We start from the raw sequence: 19,907 nt of genomic DNA, 5'->3' as shown, positions 1-19,907 counted from the left end.
CGCTAGGGCCAGAGCCAGCATCTGACATGGAGGCATTTGACCATGATTCACTCAGCTTTCATGGGCTAGAGAATGAGGTGCATGAACAGCCTAAGGGGGACTCAGAGGGCTCCTTCACCTCTCCCAGGACTAGAGTAAGGAGCCCTGAATTGGTCCATTAGATCTGAGGTATTGGGATCCTGGATCAGCTTCAGAGAAGCTGGACATAGTGCCCAAAGAAAGGCTTTTTCCTAGCTGAGCAGTGAGTTGTGATGGTCACTATAGCCCTCTGGTGACAGTGAGATCTCTGGCCTTTGTGGAGCGACTGTGTCCCCAAGCTGGGAAGGAGTCACACACTTTGGGAGCCGAGGCTCAGATCTGTGCCTTTGCTTCTGGGCCCCAAGTCACAAAAATGGACCTTTAGGGAGGAAGAAAGCCTGTATCCAGACTCCAGTGGCTGATGAGTGTGGTCAGTGTTCCTCCAGCACATGGTGCTCTAGGGTACTGTCTGAGTTCCTCATCAAAGCCTATCACTGGGATCCCCTGTCTGGGCAGGGCTCTCCTGATGCTGCTAAGCCTCCACCTAGACAAGTGAGTTCATGTTGGGGTTTGGCCATGCATCTGTGCTGGGCCTTTGGGGGAGAAGAAGCAGTGTCCTCACACCATTCTCTGCTTCTCCCTCAGCCCTGGAGCAGCTGCTGACAGAGCTGGAGGACTTCCTGAAGATTCTCGAGCAGGAGAAGCTGAGCAGCACTGCCCTGGTGAAGAAGAGCAACCTGGCCGAACTCCTCCGGCTCTACATCAAAACCAGTAGTGAGTGTCAAGACCAGAGCCCCAGCACAGTGGGGAGGGTGCTTGCCTTGGCAGGAAGCCAACCCAGGTTCGATCCTTGGCATCCCATCCACTTCCCTGAGCACTGCCAGGAATGATATTTCTGAGCACAGAGCCAGGAGGAATCCCTGAGCACCCCTGGGTGTGACCAAAAAAAAAAAAAAACCCAACCCAAACAAACAAAGAAGATAAAATACAGCAGTGAGTATAGGCAGGTCCCCAGGGAAAGAGACAGACAGACCTGTATTCAGGGACTACCAGGGCAAAGCCACATATTCTAGGGCTGATTGTCTTCCATCTTCCCTGTCTTGGCTGCCCTCTGGGCAGTGTCTGTGGGTCCAAACATCTTCACTTAATGCCAATTTTCTTCTTGAACACTCTTCAAATAGTTATAGAAATGTTTCAGGAGTTAGGACATAGCCTAAGAATTTTAAGGAAACCCAGTTCAGCATATACTGAGCTGATCTATAGTAGGCGAGAGTGACATACTTGAATAGAGACACGAGAACTGTGTCAGCACTCAACAACAACAAGGCAGCCCATCAATGAGGGTTTCATCCAAGTATCTTTAAATCTCTTCCTACTTATCAGAGGTGGGCAAGGGCTAATAAACACTCTGTTTTGCTCAGGGGACACTCCAGACCCTTCATCGGGGGCTTTGCTGTGTTGCGGCTGAACCCCAGACTTCCACTTATGCATGATCCCTTTGAGGCACCTCCCAGGCCTTAATAAACTCTAGCTATATTTTTGAGCCACACCTAGTGGTGTGGCTCGAATATTTGTGCTCAGGATTTTCCCCTGATAGTGTTCTCTCAGAGGACGGAACCTGGACCTCACACACACTGAGGCTGTCTGTCATTCTTGCTCTGAGCCACCCCTGGTCTTACAGTCAGCTTTTATGAGAGCAAGGCATTTCTTGCTTGAAGGTCCCTCACTGGTTTCAGCTTATAGGCCCTCTGCAGAGTCACAGGGGTGAAGCACATGAGAATACATGGGGCCAGAGAGTTTGAGTGACTTGCCCTGTGGCCTCGAGCCAGATCTGGAAAATGTCGTGGCCCAATTCTGTACATCACACAAACCTGACTTTGCTGATTTTCTGTCTTAATTAAAGTCAATTTTTTAAAAAAATCATCCAGTATCCAGGCCTTGAGTATTCAGTGAATTTAATGAGGGCTGACCCTTAATTGTATGCACCTGGACACTTTTCCCAAACAAGACAGCATTGCTGTCATTCCAGAAAGTTCTTTCTTGGCCCTCCCTGTCCCACCCTTGAGGCAGCCATACTCTGGATTTCCTGCACCCTCATTAACTTCCAGTGAGTGGCACCATACTGTGTGTATGCTTGTGTGCACACATGGTGGGCTGTGTGTGGTTGGTTCCTATGGAGCCAGACCTTGGTGTGTTACTGAGGCACTGAGGAAACCCCCAGTCTCCATCCAGGAGCTGCGAACTATTCACAGATGCGAGATTGGTGGGTCACATAACCAGGTTGCCCTGAACAAGCCTTCTTTGGGGCAGATGGTTTCATTTCTGGCACGTGCTGACTTTTTTTTTTCAACCAGAAAAATTTCTCTTGAAGTGCCAGCAGCATCATTGAGTTTATTTTTACACCGGATGTTTGAGACTTCGAAGTGGTGTTTGGGGGCAGGAACCTTCTGAAGGCCTCTGCCCAGTGGAGCAGATGTTTGCCAGCAACGGGGAAGGCAGGGCACCTGGCGCCGCCCTCCAAGCCAGGACATGCCCCGACTGCCTTTCAAAGGCCTCGTCCTTGCTTTGCCTCTGTTCTTGGGACAGTGGGCGTGGAGGTCCTTAAGCTGAAACATGCTTCTGGTGGAATGACCCGACCCTCGAGCTGCCCTGCCTTTCATCAGGGCTGGTTTCCGGGAGCCCCTCCACTGCAGCCTTCCAGCCTTCCTTGCCTTGTGGTTCCCAGGCCCCTCCTGGCTTTGTAGTGAGCGTGGCTAGTCCCTGGTCTGGGCTCTGGTCAAGGCACATCAAAGACAGCCCTGTGGGAAATCCGCATTATGAGGCAGGTGGCTTTGGGGTGAGTCATCCCTGGGGGATGTTCGTGATGGCTCACCCCCAGACCAGTGAGGATAGATTGTGGGATGTTAAAGCACACACCCTCATTGGGAAACTGAAGAATCCCTCTGTGATGGGGTCTTACCTTGATTCTTCTGGTCCTTTATCAGAGCCCCTTTTGGGGGTTCACGTGCTGTGCGGCTTATGGTGGGTTGGTCTTTGTACCTTTCTTTCTGATAAAGAAACCTCCCCCCCCCCCACTGTGGTCTCTGTGGTAGGCAGGACTGCTGGAGGATGGCTCAGGGGGCTCCCCACTCGTGGGGCACCTTCACTTACTTGAAGGTATCTGGCCTCCCCCAGAGGCCTATGGCCCCCTCTTGCCTTCTGAAGTCGAAGCCCCTATGAACAACCAAGAACTTATGAACTGCTCAAGACGTCCCTCCAGCCCCTCTTTGCTGCCATGTCAAAGGCTGAGCCCCACAGCCCGCTGCCTGGAAGGATGAGCTTCCCATTGGGGAGGCTATTGTTAGGCTAGGGGAAAGGTCAGGAATTACTCAGGAGAAATTCACCAACACCATATGGGAACATTCTGCTTTGGGCTGATCAGGGAGCCCATGGTGGTGGTCCTGTCTGTCAGGTACTTGGCCCTTCTCTGCATGGTGGGTTTGACATCATCTATGTCCATTGCTCATCTTGGGGAAAGGCTGAGGTCCCCGCTTTGTCCTACTGGAATGTACAACTTGTTGAGTCATCTCTCTGAGACCCTGGTCAGAAGGGTCAGAGCCAAGATTCAGACTGAGAAGTGCCATGGAGGAGCTGTTATTTCCCTTTCAGCTCCCTACCTTCTGGAATGATCAGCGCCATATGGAGCCAGTGTGAGGCTTCAACTTTTTCTCCCAGTCTCCTGTTCTGTGACAGGGAAATCATTTTTTTTTTGTAATAGTAGTAGGGAAATCCTACAGAAAATGCATGACCTTCCATGCTGAGCTCTAGAATCTTCCAGAAGGTACAGCACATCTGTCTGGCTCCATGGTCTTTCAGTAGGTGGGCAATCTGCTTGTCTGTGTAATTTATAAATTGCCTGCTTTGGACAAGAAACAGCTGCTCCCAATGTCCCAGTTAAAGCCCTAAAACTAGTTTGCCTTTCATATTTTTGTAGGGGTGTCTTGGCTTAGTCAACAATAGGAAAAAAACACACTAAAATAAACATTAAACAGTGTTTATGCACCTCCTTGCTATTCCAATTTAGATCATTTTCTGCATTACTGGGTATTTTTGTATGGATGTGGTTTGCCTCTGTTTTCTGCTTTATGTTACTTAACCCCTGAAATTGCCGAATGTGCACATTTCCCTGTGTTGACAGTCTACATACTTGTTTGTGTATGGTGTGGGATGGAGGGCAGGAGGTGTTGGATGAGCTCAGGACCTTATTCTGGCAGTGTTGGGGGGTCTTGTATTGCCAAGGACCAAACCTGCAAGGCAAGTGTCTTAGTCTCTCTCCTCTTTTACTTTTTTTTTTCCTTTTGCTGTGATGAAACTTGGTTCCTTGGTGGTAAGTCTTGGCTCTCTCTGTAAACAGCAGCCAGATTCACCATGTTCATGAGGTGCTGTCCATTGATGGATGGGCACTGATATCCAGTTAGTCCCTGTAAGTGGGCATTTATTTATCTTTTTTGCTCTTTAATTTAAAAAACAAAGCAACTTGTGTATTAAAATTCATGTTTTAATGAAGGCTTTCAAAATGTGTTTACCTGTTGGAGTTCATCTCCAGGATAAATTTCAGGGGTATGGGGGTACACCTGGCAGTGCTTAAGGCTGACTTCTGGCTTTTCACTCTTGGCAGGACTCAGGGAACCACAAGAGATTGAACTCTGGTCAGCTGTATGCAAGGCAAATGTCCTGCCCGGTGCTGGACTATCACTGCCAATTAGGCATTAGGCAGTGGAAATGCTCAGACTAGGCACAAGAAATCCCAAGAAATCTTAGTGACCTCTCTGTGTCCCTTTCCATAAGGGGCCTCAGGGTTGCTGCTCACTCAGCCCTATAACGTCACACGGATCAGGAAGTTCAGATCTTGGTGTTCACTCTTAGATACTGAGACTTCCCAGGCCATCCTGGACTTGCTTCTCTGAAAAACCAGAAGGCGTCTAACCAACATCACACTCTAGAAGCAATAGCATGTGTCTCTCCCTACTTATAGAAGTGGGGCTGGCAGGGCTGCTCAAGACAGACCGGGGGTGTGGACTCTGGTTGGCAGCCACAGGAAGTCCCAGGTGATCACTGCACTGGCTTCACCACAGAGAGTCATACTGGACATAGGGTCCAGAGGTAGGTTCTCTGCTTCATTGAGCACATATAAGTGACAAAGCCCCAAAGCAGTGCAACAGTGGTCAAGATCCCATTCAGATTGGGTCTCTGGGAGCCTTCCTGCCACCCCCCATGAAATGGAATGAAGAGGAGCCTGCAAAGGAGAAACAGTAGCCACAAAGGGCCTAGAGGAGATAGTACAGCGCTTAGGGCATAGTCCTAGCATGTGTGCACCCAGGTTCATTTCCTGGCACCACCTGGTCTCCTGAGCATCACCAGGTGTAGCCCTGGAGACCTCTAGCATCAAGGGAATAACCCAAGCATCCCCCACACCACAGGACCCAAGCAGTACCCGTCTTCAGACCTTTGCATTGAATCACCAGCCCATTTTGCCAAGAATTGTTAGTAGGAGCTGGTGGGACTCTCAGGCCTCCTGAGCACTGCTTATTCCCCACTTCTTTAAAAAAAAAATCCCAGAAAGGATTGAAAAAACAGAAATGTAGGGCCTGGAACAAATAAGGGATAAAATAACTCCTAGTTTGAATAGAAATACTGGGAACGCTTAGATCACCTTGCCTCTGGGGTGATCATGCTGGCCAGTCTCTGCCAGCCCTTCTGTTATCAGAGCCATGTGCCATGCTTTGTTGTGTCTCATGTCACTGTTTCCCTTCAGGGGATGCTCTGTGTCTTAGACTCATTTACTTCCATTGCTGTTGAGTGTTTATCTGCCTATTTCAAATACCCTAAATATCTGACTTTTATATTCTTTTTGGGGGGTTTTGTTTTGTTTAGGAGGGGTCACACCTGGCAGCACTCAGGGGTTACTCCTGGCTCTACGCTCAGAAATCGCCCCCAGCAGGCTCGGGGGACCATATGGGATGCTGGGATTCAAACCACCGTCCTTCTGCATGCAAGGCAAACACCTTGCCTCCATGCTATCTCTCTGGCCCCCAGGGTTTTATATTCTTTAGACTTCACAGTTTGGCATCTCTTTGGTAAAGCACTGTTTTGTCACCCATGTCTTCTTTACTGTGCAGATGAGAGCTGAGGCAGCCAGGATAGTGTCTTGTCCAGTGTCACACTGTCCATGGCGATGTATAGCCCAAAGTCCCCCTTTTTATGCCATCTGTGACAGCACATAATTCCCCAGGTCCCCTTCAGGGCAGGCATGGCCCTGGACTGTCCACCATTTGAACGTCTTCAATTTGTAGCTAACTCTGTTTACACTATGACTCCCTGTCACTCTGCCGTGGCCCTGAGCATTGTGGTCAGTTCCAGATTGTCCCAGCCAGGGTTGAAGCACCCGGTAACAAGCCCAGGGCAGGTGATAGAATACATGTCCCTTGAGATGCTCTCTTCTCCCCTAGATTCTCATTCTCAGGGTTCCTTTGCACTGGAGTGTGAGCGGTCTGTGGTGAAATTTATTCCAAGTCACCTCTTTCCCAGGGCATTGGAACCAGCTTCCTTGGCTCAGTAATATGCTCTTTGAACACTGGAATTTATCAGCCAAAAGTTTCGAGGAAATGCAGATTTAGGAATTTCTTTTCTTTTTTGGGGGGAGGGGCTGTCACACCCAATGGCGCTCAGAGGTTACTACTGGCTCTGCACTCAGAAATCACTCCTGGCAGGCACGGGGGACCATATGGGATGCCGAGAAATGAACCACTGTCTGTCCTGGGTCAGCTGTGTGCAAGGCAAATGCCCTACCGCTGTGCTATCTCTCTGGCCAGATTCAGGAATTTCGAAGAAATGAATGAAGGTTTTTAGGAGGATAAACTCGGAGAAATCAAGCCTCTTGGGAGCCTCTGGTGGAGCCAGCCCTGCAGAGGTGAAGTGGCGAAGTGGCTTCTGCAGAAATGGCTTTCCAGTAGCAGAAGGGCCGTGCAGCTGCGGGCCACACTGAGGGGGACACACAGGGACCCTACCTAGAGGGCCTGTTTTTTAGCTTTGCTTTACTGAACAACTCCAGCTAATTCAGGCTAGGAAGAGAGTGACAGCCAAGGTAAAAAGAAGCTGCTTGGAGCCGGAGAAAGTTCCCTTTGTGGGGCAGAAGGCAGCTCTTGTTCCCCTTTGTGGGGAAGGAGGTGGCTCTTGAGTTTTTCCATTTAAGACTTTCATTCCTGGGGCAGGAGTCATAATACTGCAGCAGAACTCTTCCTTGCCTTGCACACAGTTGACCTGGATTCGATCCTTGGCACCTATAGGGACCCTCCAAGCACTGAAAGGAGTAATTCCTGAGCCTAAACCAGGAGTCAACCCTGAGCATTACTGGGTGTGACCCAAAACAAACAAACAAACAAAGACTTTCATTCCTGAAAATCCCAACCATCTCTCTCACCCATCCCCCTTCCTCAATGCTCCCTTCCAAGCTCCAGTTTCTTCCATCAAAACACTAAGAGCGGGCCCGGAGAGATAGCACAGCGGTGTTTGCCTTGCAAGCAGCCAATCCAGGACCAAAGGTGGTTGGTTCGAATCCCGGTGTCCCATATGGTCCCCCGTGCCTGCCAGGAGCTATTTCTGAGCAAACAGCCAGGAGTAACCCCTGAGCACTGCCGGGTGTGACCCAAAAACCAAAAACCAAAAAAAAAAAAAAAAAAAAAAAAAACACTAAGAGCACCAAGGCATATTGGGGGTGGGAACAGGAAATATGTCGACACTCTCTCTAATGGGCTCTTGCAGCTCTGTTGAAATGTGCGCTCTGACAGGAGCCAGACAGATGACAAGGCCTCTGGGAGCCTGCTTGTCTCTCTGGATTTCTGCATTGTTTTCCTTTCTAAACACACACACAATCTAGTCTTCCCTTCTCCATCCTCAGGTGCTGATGAGGAATACATTTACATGAACAAAGTGACGCCGGTCACCAAGCAACAGAATGTGGAGGCCCCAGACAGAGGTATATGGAACTGGGACCGCCTCCCAGGAGCAAGAAGTGTCAGTGTGGGGCCTTCCCCATCCCCCTTCGTCCCCGCCAGCCCCACAGATGGGCCTCACGGAGTTATTTTTGGAAGTCACATTTTGGTCGATGGTATTTTGGGTTGATGTATTTTGGGGCCATTTCCTCCAGCCACCTCCTAGGCTCTTAAAGGTCTCGTGTGTCCCCGTCCTGGATGAGGAATCCGTCCCCAGAGGTTCGGCTTTCCCACCACCCTCAGGAATGGGAAGTCGTAACTCAAAGGGGCTGAGACGGCGCTGTGTACAGCTTTGGTCCCATGGGGACAGATTGATACTATTTGGTGGGATCTGGTTTTAGGGGGCTGTGGTGGCTTGAGGAGGAGAGGAAAGGATGAGTCAGCAGCTACCAAAACACGCAGAAGTTTGGTTCACAGACGTACCCCCTGACTGACATAGGGGCTGTCACTATAGGGATGGATTGTTGCCTCCCCTTCTGTTTTTCTTGAAAAAATATGGGTGGAAGGGGGTACCTGGCAGGGAGTAACCCAGAAGTTACAGGGCAGAGGGAGCCTAGATCCCATCTTTGTGCATCGTCCTGTGCTGCAAAAGCACAGAGAAAAGGGAAAACACAGCACCCTATGGCAATGAGTCTTTGCATCAAGCCACTTTCAAGACCTCACTGCAGACTCTCAGCTCAGGAGTTCCAGGTCACATCTCCTGAGCCTACCTGCCCCTGAAGACTTTTTCCAGGAAAGCAGAAAGAGTTAGTAGCCCAGAACTCAGCAGAATATCCTGAAAAAGCTGTTCATGGACCCAAGGTCTTCAAACTAAATGGGATTGGAAGGACTGTAATCACAGGGTCCGTGTCAAGGGCGGCTCAATATAGTGTCTGCCAGCCTCTCTGCAGAACTGAAACCCTGTGATGGGACCATTCTTGTGGACTCAGGGGCAGGTGGAGGAGAAGGGGCAGTGCCTGCCAGAAATCCCCACCAGGGTCCCTTGAGGAAGCTGCCAGGAGACAGGCTGTAGCACACACTATTCCGGGAGGAAAACCACATTGGCCCAGCCGCCTACCTGTGTTAATTAGCACCTGCTCAAATAGAATTCCAGGGCTGCTGACCAGACATTCCTGGATAATAAGGGCCTGAGCCAGGCTGCCCCTCAGAGCCTTCTCCTGTTTATTACCCTCAGCCCCTCAGGACCCAAGCCCACTCTCCAATGGGGAACCCGCCCAGCACTCCTCGGCACCTCAGAAGAGCCTTCCAGACCTCCCACCACCTAAGATCGTAAGTGTTGGGCCCAGAACCCTGACTGCCCTGACCTGGGCACCTGGGATTTCCAGGTGTTTTTCACTGGGTCTGTTTATCACATGTCTGACCTTTGTGTTTCTGTGTGCAAGACCCTAGAGGGGGCAGGGGTGCTGTTTGCGGATGACCTCAGCTCTGAGCTGCAGAATGCAAGACTGAAGGGAGAGAGGGTGGGCTACAAGGGGCCTCTCTCACATGTCCCTGTGACAGAGCCTCTTTGCCCCACACCCTGAGCATGGGGGCTGGGCAAGCGCACCTGTGGTCAGTGGTGGACCTCAATGACCTTTTATAATATAAATCAGCACAGAGGGCTTCCTGCTTGGGCTCTCCCTCCCCCATCCCCATGGCTTTTATTGAACTTGGCAAGAAACACACACACACACACACACACACACACACACACACACACACACACACAAGAAAACCGTCAGCCATTTTTCCTGTAACCGTGGACTGATGATCCTCCTGACTGCTTCTCCTATTTCACCAGTTTCCTTTTAAGGGTGCACTAGGGGGCTCTGCACTAACATTCACTGTTCATGTCTTTGATACTCTGAGGCCTTCACTAGGCAGCCTACAGAAGGATCTTGCCAGTGTGTCTGTATTACCACTAAGTTACCCCCACCATCATGCTGGCATGAAACGGTCTTGGGTATTGTTTGTCTCCAGACCAGAGACAGGGTCCCAGACCAAGGCAGGAACTGTGTTCTCCTATGTCTCTACCTTCCCACAAAAGGCAGGTTTTGCATATGTGCTCAAGGAAGGAAGTGTGGATGGATGGATTGTAGGGTAGATAGAAGAATGGATGGATGACAAAAGAAGGAAAAGAAGATGGATAGAACAATGGATGGAAGGCTGGATGGGAGAGATGGATGGATGGATGGATGGATGGATGGATGGATGGATGGATGGATGGATGGATGGAAGGACAGATGGGAGATGGATGGAGGCATGGATAGAAGGATAGGTTGATGAATTGGAGGGTGGATAGAAGAAAGGATGGATGAACGGAAGAAAGAAAGATGTATAAAAATGAATGGAAGGCTGGATGGGAGAGATGGAAGGAAAGATGTATGGATGGATTGATGAATTCAAGGATGGCTTGATTTGTGGAAGGCTAGAAGGATGGATGATGAAGCTAGATAGGAAGAATGATGGGTGGATGGAGGAAATGGAGAAATCACAGAAGCTGCCTTCTAGCTGTGAACAAGTTATTTGAGATCTTAGGACCCTTGATTCCTGGTATTTTTATGGAAGGAATGTGAGTGTCTCTGTTATGAGTTTGTCTTATTCTCTGGCCACCGTGGCAGAGTGTCAGGGTGGGGTTTGATTTGGAACTGCTGCCTTTTGGGACTTCATGTCTTCTGGCTCTGAGCTAGGTGAGGGAGGGAGTAGGGGTGTGGGAAGTGAGTAGAGCCTGTCAGGTCCCCAGGCCACACTCCTTCCTCTCAAGCCCCCAAGCTCCAAGTTCCAGGCACACACTGGTTCCTGGTTTCCAACCTGAATGCCACATCCCCTCCCGTGCTCTGCCTCTCCTGGCTGGTGGTCTGCTGGGTCCCCAGGCTGGGACGGTCTGTGAGAGCCTGGATTCTGCATCCTCTATGACCCCATCCCTCTGTGCAGTAATGTGTGTGGCCATGACCAGCAGCTGTGACCTCGTGGGCTGCTGGTGCTGCTGGAACTGATACAGAGCTGAGTTCATTGGGCCTGGTGGGCTCCTGGCCCTTGGGTCACCTTCACGCTGCTCCCCTGGGGCCAGACACACTTGGGTACGAGTGCTGGCTGAGAAGGAGGACGTGGCCTTGGAGGTCTGTCCAGGTAGTTGTGGGGCCTGTGAGTCGAACCACTTGAGTCTGCACCTGGGCTGGCTTCTCTGCACAGAATACAGTGGCTGCTGCCTCGGGTCTTTGTCCTGCCCCTTGGTGTGGTCTAAGGGAAGTCAAATGGATTGAGCATCACCATTAGGAGCTGCTGTGGTGCCTGCTTCTGTCTTTTAAGTTTAGGGACATGTAGCTGCATCTCTCAGTGGAGGCATCTGCCCTTTGACCCTGATGTGGCTCCGTACCTCACTTTCCCGGAGATGACAAGGCCTGAGGCTGCAGCCCTTGATTTATTCTAAGCCCTGGGGACCTTTCAGCCTGGCCATGTGCCCTAGTACTTGGTGGCTTCCTGCTGAGCCATCATTTGTTTTGTCCTGTAACTGGGCCCTGCAGGCAGAGCAGGTGGCCCAGTGTCTTAGCTGGGCGGAGCCCTAATCCCTGTACCATCTCTCAAGCCCCTGACTGATATTTTGTTTGTTTTGAGTGGGGACTCCACTCAGTTATGCTTAGGATTTACTCCAGGCTCTGTGCTCAGGGGTCACTTCTGGAATCTTCTGATCCGTAGTCAGATGCGTTATACTTTGCACCACTGACCCGACAGGGAGACCATAATGTGATGCTGGCATTGACCCTGTGTGCAAGGCAAGCGCCTTTACTCTTATGCAATCTCCTAGCCCCTAGTTGGTGTTTTTCAGGGAAGTAAACTCTCATATTTTTGCAGATTTAGTAATGTTGCACAGTCAGTACTTACATGGTCTCCAGGGACAGCTACAGCTGGGACTTAGCCCTAACCTGTCACATAGGTAACCTGAGTCCCACTACTGTCTTTGGTGTCCGGATCCAAGCCTCAGCCCTCAGCTACGGTCCCTTTCTGCCTTCCAGCATTGCTGCCCATTGATGTATTTATGGCTGAGCCTGACTCTCTTCTGGGCACCTTCTCCCCAGATAGGACAGCTGCCCTCCAACAGGGGTTCTTGGGAAGCCACCTTAGGGCTGCCCCATCTTTCTGGCCTACACCTTTAGCTTTTAGAAAGTGTGTGTTTCTGATGCCAACAAGGCCTGGCAGCCTCCTGCTCCTCAGAGTGCCTTGCATCACACACAGTCCTACTCTGCACATGATGTGCAGGTCCTCTGCAGAGACAGTGCAGTGCCACTGGTGGTTCAGTCACATAGGGGTATAGGAATATGAGCTGTGTGTACTGTTGAGGGATGTGTGCTGTGTGTTGGCCGTGTGTGTGTTGTTGAAGTTGTCCTGTTTCTGTTTGCTTGTACGTGTGTCTCTGTGTGTTTATATGAACTTGTGTATCTATATTTGTGTATGTCTGTATATGTGTCACTATGTGTTTATATGAGCTTGTGTGTCTGTGTTTGTGTGGTGGTATGTGTTTATATGTATTTTGTGTGTCTATGTATGCTTGTATGTATGTTTATATATGTTATGTGTCTGTTTGCATGTATATATCTGTGTTTCTGCATGTATGTTTTTGTGTGTCTATATTTATGCTTGTATATGTTTTATGTGTTTATATGTGTGTGTCTGTTTGTGTGTATTTGCAAGTATTTGCATGGCTCTTTGTCTGTGTGCCTGTGCTGTTTGTTTGTGTGTGTGTCCCATGCTGCCTACTGTGGTTCCCCCATGCCCTTCCTGTAGGTCTCGCCCAGCCCTGTGCTCCCCTTTGCAGCTCCCTTTTGCTATCTCCCACTCCTTGTAATGAGCATCGGACCTGACGTTGCTGACTGATCTGCTTCTGCCACAGGTCCCGGAACGCAAACGTCTCTCTGTTCTGAAGATTGATGCTCCAGAGGGCTACTATGAAGAAGCTGAGCCCTATGACACGTCCCTGAATGGTACCTCTGGCAGGGCTCCCTTGAACCACCATGTTGTATGTATGTATGTGTGTATGAAGTGGGCATGTGCTGCGTACTGGCCCCTGAGCCGGGCCCTGCTGGCCATTGATGGCAGGGCCTGCATGGGAAGTGTGGCAGCCCTGGGAGCTGTCTGGCATTGCCCGAGTTGGCACCACAGTGTATGGGACGAACTGACCGGACCAGGAGAGTGGCCACAGTGCTGCTGACACAGAGCTCACTCCCTGCATAGCCTCAGTCTCTGCAAGATGGGCTGTGCTTGCTTCCAGGCGCCAAAACAAACAGCATGTAAACTTAAGGGGTGTCTGAAGGAAGTGAGGAGCTTACTTGTCTATTTGCATAACCTGGAGTGGATTCCTGTGTGGATTGGGAGGTGGGGGCAGAGACCTGCAGCAAGCTCAGTGTGTGTACAAAGGCCCTGGGGCAGGGGCACTCTAGGCCGGTTGAAGGAACAGCTAGAAGGTCACGCATGGAAGGTGAGGGACAGAGACAGTCTGAGGGTCCTCTGCTGACCTCACTCAGGTGCCAGCAAGCCCTGCTGTGAGAAAAGACCCTCAGTGAGGTTGGCTCAGTAACTTAAGGCAAGTCTGAGGTCACGACCCTTTATCCCTGACCCCACATATCTGCACAATCTCAGGCTCAGCCAGACACTGGCCATTCTCAGCCAAGGAATTCTCAGCTGCAGGGACAATTCAGAACAGGCCTCAAGTCCTGGGTTCTAGAACTTGGAAAGGCCTCGAATGAAATGGCATGACACCCCACCTGGATGCTGACCCACCTCCTGCCCATAGCATCTGTCTCTGTGGGGGGCTCCGACCCCATAACAGATCCAGGAGCATGTGGGAGCCACTATTTCCCAGCGCCCTACCCTACACTCCAGTCCCAAGACCATGCGGGGCTGTGTCTATTTGCACAGGGGCCACTGTCCCCCGAGCCCAGTGTGGTGGGTGTCCGCGTCACCCAGCCAGACAACAAGAAGCTTGTGTGGTGGCATCACCAGTTTGGGGTGGCTGCCAGGCAGGTGCGGCACTGCTGTCTGGTGACTCACCCCCAGGCTCCTCTCCTGTGCCAGGTGTGGCAATACCAGCCAGGACCTGTCTCCCGGGCACTCCTAGAGCTGTTGACAGAGACATGAGGACCCAGATACTCAGTTTGTCTCAGCTCTGAGCTTCAAATCTGTCTCCATCTGCATGATGGAGTCAGCCCTGCTGACCTCACTGGGGGTCTGTTCATTATGGGGACCATAATGATTTAGGGAGCCTTCCTTGTACCTGATCTTGGGGTTCTTGGGGGCCACACAGTGTTCCAGAGAGCAAAGCATCCCTTGTGTGTACGTAAAAGCTCCAGCTGTGGGCTGCAGAGATAGTACAGCAGGGAGGGGCATTGGCTGTGTGAGCTGGGGGTTCAAACCCTGGCATCCCATGTGATCTGTTGAGCCTTCCAGGAGTGATCTCTGAGCCAGGAGTAAGGCCTGAGCACTATAGGGTGTGACCCCCCAAAAGGAAGGAAGGAAGGAAGGAAGGAAAGGAGGGAGGGAGGGAGGGAGGGAAGGAGGATGGGAGGGAGGGAAGGAGGAAAGAAAAAAGGAAGGAAGAGAGGGAAGGAAAGGAGGGAGGAAGGAAATAAAGGATGTGGAGAGGCCCATGGGAGAAGCCCACTCTGACTTCTGACCAGGCCTCATTGACAGCCCTGCCAGCAGACCTGACTGATATTTGCACCCAGCATGCTGTACTCTCTGGCTGGCCTCGGCATGAGGCATCTGTTCATCAGGCTGCAGATGGGTCTGGTTTCTCCTGATGAGGAACTTGGTGCCCTCCTGAGCAGATGCATGGAAGCCCCTGAGCCTCTCTTTTTCTGAGGCTGCGACTTTGAAGGATTCACTTCCTGCTGAGACCACCCTGCCTCACTCAGTACATTTCCCAGGCCTGGGATTACTGGTTTGAGAGCCTGTGGTGCTTCCAAGGCTCTTCAAACTGCAGGCTTCAGGGAATTTTCTGAGTTGTTTACTGGACTGAGCGACATCAACCCTCCCCAGGATGTGGGAGCTTGGGTACCCCCCTCATTGAGGTGCAAGTACAGCCCATATGACTTTCCTCCTTAAATCTGCACAGATGCAGAAAACGCATGTTTCTTTTAAAGGAAAGTGGCCTCTTTAAGGGGCCAGAAAGATAGTACAGTGGGTAGGGTGCTTGCCTTCCATGTGGCCGACCCAGGTTTGATTCCCAGAAACCCATATGGTTCCCCTAATCTACCAGGAATGATTACTGAGCACAGAGACAAGAGTAACCCCCGGGCATGGTCAGATGTGGCCCAAAAACAAATGAACAGAAAAGTGATTGTACAGCACCTGAAGTGTGATTCTTAGAAAGAAAGCAAAACCCCATTCCTTGGACTATAGCTGGGCTTTCAGCAGGGTCCTTAGCACTGTCCTCCCTTCCACCCTACTGAGGCTCTGTTCATCACAAAGGGCTTCTGAATAGAGAAGGCCAGGCCTCCATAGGTTGACTCTTTTATGACGGAATCATGAGGAAAGGAGTAACATTTCACTCGGGGCAGCACCCATCAGTAGAAGATATAGGACCATTTTTTGGATGTGAGGCCATCTGACTGCGACATCTGTCACCCCATTGATTGCCAGGGTTGATCTGGCTGATCTGGCTGGTTAGGCGTGTGTCCCCTTCCTCCCTCATCACTCCATGTTCATCCCTCCCAAAGCTGCATGCTTGGTCCAAGAGGGCAGCCTTCCCCTATAGAGACAGACCATTCTTCGGTGGAGGGTATACAAGTAGCTCCAAACAAGCTCTCAAGGTCCATTTGAGGGAGATCTTCCAAGACTCCAGACACATCCAAATGAGATGCTGCACGTGGAAATCTACCTTCCTTTAAAAGATTAAAAAAAAAAAAAAAAGATATAGAACCATTTTCTAACTATTTGGAGCTGCCTCATAGAAGTCAGTATCTGACAAGTTTAAGGTAGTGAGTTCCCCCATCCACAAGGGAAATCAACCAGATGCTGGAACAGCATTAAAGTTACAGTGGACGGGACCCCTATACGAAGTGAAGTGGGTCACTCAAGGTTCTTATCTGCATCCAGCTTTTGGGGATGGTGTCCCATTTCTTCTTCACTTTGTTTCTGTTCCCTCGACTGGTGCAGAAATAGTCAGAATTGCAGTGTTCAGGGGGCTGTTGGGGCGGCAGTAGTGTGAGTGCATGTGTGGGTATGTTTATATACATGTATGCATGTACGTATGTGCATTTGTGTATAAGTGGTGCATATGTGTTGTTAAGATTCTTTGGAGTAGGGGCCGGGCGGTGGCGCTGGAGGTAAGGTGCCTGCCTTGCCTGCGCTAGCCTAGGACGGACCGCGGTTCGATCCCCCGGCATCCCATATGGTCCCCCAAGAAGCCAGGAGCAACTTCTGAGCGCATAGCCAGGAGTAACCCCTGAGCCTCACAGGGTGTGGCCCAAAAACCAAAAAAAAAAAAAAGATTCTTTGGAGTAGAACATAACTAGACAGGTGGCTGGTGCCTGAGGTCGGGGGCTTTCTCTTCTGTGCTGGCCTCAGTGGCAGAAGATAAGCGGATGCTGGGCATGGCAGTGGGGAAAGAAGGAAGGGGGGCTAGGAGGAAAGAAGGAAGGGGGCCTAGGAGGAAGGGGTGGTGGCCCCATCCACAGAGCCCTTTGTCCCCCAGGGCTGGATCGGGCCCAGCAGCATGGACCTGTGTGCTAGCAAGCGGGGATTCTGCTATGGGTTGAGACAGAACCTCTTACCCAGTTGATAGGTGGGGAGCCTCCCATACAGTGATCAGAGGCTGGGCATACTCCTGCTGCTGCTTAGCTCATTGGCTATTCAGGCCACTCTTGGCCCGTGCTGGTGGTATTGCAGGGTCAGTCCCAGGGCTGGGTCAATCCCAGGCCGGGCTCCAATGAAGTTGTGGCTTCAGGTGGCTGGACCTGGTTTCAGACCCAGCTGAGTGAGGAGAGCTGACTCCCAGAGTCACCCACTGTTTTCCCCTGCTGCCTGCTCCTTCCTGAGCCATCCAGAACAGAGACTGGGACCAACTGGGCTTCTTCAGTGGTGCCAGGCCCAGGACTGAACGTGTCTTTCTTGCAGAGGATGGGGAGGCCGTGAGCAGCTCCTATGAGTCGTACGATGAGGAGGAGAGCAGCAAGGGCAAGTTGACCCCGCACCAGTGGCCCTCGCCCGAGGCCAGCATCGAGCTCATGCGAGACGTCCGAATCTGTGCCTTCCTGTGGCGAAAGAAGTGGTTGGGCCAGTGGGCCAAGCAGCTGTGTGTCATCAAGGACTCTAGGCTTATGGTCAGTTTTCTGGTGGTGCTGGGGCCTCACCATGGCACGAGCCCTCCACTGAGGACAGTCTCAGGCCCGGAAGTGAGCGGTTTTTGAAACTGGGAAACCCGTGATAGCTGAGCCGAGCCTGCCCCCTGGAGGAGGTTTCCAGGGACCTTTGCATGGTGGTGTAGGAAGAGGGTGATGCTTCCTCTGGTCCGGCCATGTCGATGCTGTATGGTGCCTGCCAGCCTACCAGGGCATCTCCTCTGGGTCCTGGTTCTGGTAATGCCACAGGCCGACCTCGGGTACCTCTTAGATTCTAGAACCTAGAATCTACCCCATTTTGCAGGGTCCATAAGGGCCTCAGGAGCATTTTCTCTGGCACTATTTCTTGTTTGGTCCATGTTTGGTGTTCTGACTTGCTTTAAAGTCAGTGGTGGCTTGAGATTCTTTTTGTCCACTGTGGAGCCCAGTGTTAGCCCCGTCCAAGTCCATTGGGATTCCCCCACTTTATTAACAGCAAATTCGGGGTCTGCCTTCACCCTTCCTGTCTCTCATCTCCTGGGCCCTGCGGGGGAGCAGAAAGATGGGAGGCAGCTCTCCCTCAGTGCCAGTGGCTGCCCAGAATTGCTCAGATGCCCTGGGACTCGCTACCAGGCTGTGAAGGGCGGGAAGGAAAGGACAAGCTTTCCTGGATGCCTGTCCCCACCCCTGCTGGCTCTCAGCACCTGCTACTCCTGCCTGCAGTGCTACAAGTCATCCAAGGACCACAGCCCGCAGTTGGATGTGAGCCTGCTAGGCAGCAGCGTGGTGCACAAGGAGAAGCAGGTGCGGAAGAAGGAACATAAGCTCAAGATCACACCCATGAACGCCGATGTCATTGTGCTGGGTCTACAGAGCCGGGACCAGGCAGAACAGTGGCTCAGGGTGAGACCGGAGGGCTACAGCCACACCCCCTCCCTCTTCTCCTCCTGTGCTCACGATCACGGCCTTGTGTGGACATAGTTTCGTGTCCACATCAGGGACTTGCAAGCACATGGACATGCACACACGCAATCTCTGCCCTACCACTCCCCCGAGTCTGGTCTTTCTTCTCTTCTCTAGCCACTGATTCTCTCTCAAGCCCCTGGCCCCACCCCCTGCCTCATCCCAACTCTCCCATCTTCTTCCTGAGACCCTGCACCCCTACAGTCTTGTAGCTGCTTGCAAAGCATGGAAGTTTCTGGAAGGCCTGGGCTCCGGATCATGAGGCCAGCCACACCTGCACCTACAGGTTGAATGGGCAAGAGTGACAGTGGGGACTCCCAGGACACTGATATGGGGCCTGAGTCCAAGGGAGAAAGGCCCAAGCGAGTCTCACCAAGGGGAGTACCCAGTGTGTCATTGGTCCACACCAACCAGTGGGCGTCCTGGGCCCAGGCGCTGCTGTCTGGGTGCCCCTAGAAATGCTCGTCCTCTCCACCCACTCCTTGAGGCCCACCACACCCTCTGCTGTCTGCAGGCCTGGTCCACTGTACCTGTAGCTCCCTCCTGGCTCTGCTCTTCTGCCAGGGGAGGTTGCCCACCTAGGTGGAGCCTGCAGGAGACTTGGAGTTGCAGAGTCTCTGCTTGGCCTTTCGGGGACAGCACTGTGAGCTGTGCTGGGCGTCATCCTTGGGAATCCTGCAGGTAGCCCCAGCTCAGAAGCTGGTGCTGATTAGAGAAGTGGGAGGTACCACTTGCTGGTGTGTCCCCAGGCCAGCCCCTTGGGGGCTGGTTAAAAGTTCCTTCCCCAAGGTGGACAGTGATGAGAGGTTAGGTGGGCCAAGGGTAGGTAATGGGTGATGGGCCAAGGCACTTGACAGCACCCCAGGACCCCAGAAATGTCAACAGCAGAGACACCCCTGGTGCTGGATGAGACCCAAGGGGCCTGGCATGCTCAGAGTTAGCTGATCTTGGGCTTGGTTATAACCTCTTAACTCTCCCTTCCCATCCTAAATGTACTGTGCATGGGTGCAGGAAAGTGGGGGCAGAAGCTGTAGCCCTGTCTCCACCACGTCTGCCCAGCTGGCCCTGGAGCCCCACATAAAGGGCAGGAGGGGCCTCATCTCTCAGTGGTTCCAGGCTCTCCAGGGCCCGTCTGAACTGCCCCTTTTTCTCCCCAGGTCATTCAGGAGGCTAGCGGCCTGCCCTTTGAGGGCATGTCTGAAGGGAACCAGTATACTCCAGATGCCCCGCGCCTCAATTGCCAGAAGGTGGGTCTCTCGGCCCGGAAGCAGCTGCCTTTCCACTCAGCTGCCACTGCCCGGAGCTCTGCCACAGTAGCAGTGGCCAGCCTTGGAGAGGACATTGGTGTGACTTTGGCAGGACAACGGGTGGAATGGGTCCAGCTTGGGGAATGTCCTTGCTGCATGGAGTGGCACTTTCTGGGACACAGGGATTTTGCTTTCATTTCTGGCAAGTGATTTTCTTGATTAGTTTTTCTAGATTTTTTTTATTTGTTTTAGCCACGCTAGCTATGCACAGGGATGACTTCAAGCTCTGCACTCAGGAATCACTCCTAGCAGACTTGGGGGACCATATGGAGTACCTGGGATCAAACCTGGGTCAA

General features: G+C 51.8%; 1 protein-coding gene across 1 annotated transcript in view; it reads left to right on the top strand.

The window, feature by feature from the left end:
- AFAP1L2 (actin filament associated protein 1 like 2) overlaps positions 1–19,907 on the top strand; it is an 89,504-nt gene that overhangs the window by 59,515 nt on the left and 10,082 nt on the right. Inside the window, exons 2-8 of the mRNA XM_049764536.1 lie at positions 664–792; positions 7,955–8,032; positions 9,223–9,317; positions 12,916–13,006; positions 17,139–17,344; positions 18,065–18,244; positions 19,462–19,551. Of these exons, the coding sequence (XP_049620493.1) occupies positions 664–792; positions 7,955–8,032; positions 9,223–9,317; positions 12,916–13,006; positions 17,139–17,344; positions 18,065–18,244; positions 19,462–19,551 (869 nt within the window). The remainder of the gene's footprint in view (positions 1–663; positions 793–7,954; positions 8,033–9,222; positions 9,318–12,915; positions 13,007–17,138; positions 17,345–18,064; positions 18,245–19,461; positions 19,552–19,907) is intronic.

The sequence above is a fragment of the Suncus etruscus genome, chromosome 17 (assembly GCF_024139225.1).
Source record: "Suncus etruscus isolate mSunEtr1 chromosome 17, mSunEtr1.pri.cur, whole genome shotgun sequence".
Taxonomy (NCBI): domain Eukaryota; kingdom Metazoa; phylum Chordata; class Mammalia; order Eulipotyphla; family Soricidae; genus Suncus; species Suncus etruscus.
Note: the sequence above shows the minus strand (reverse complement) of the source record. Positions and strands in the feature narration are given on the sequence as shown.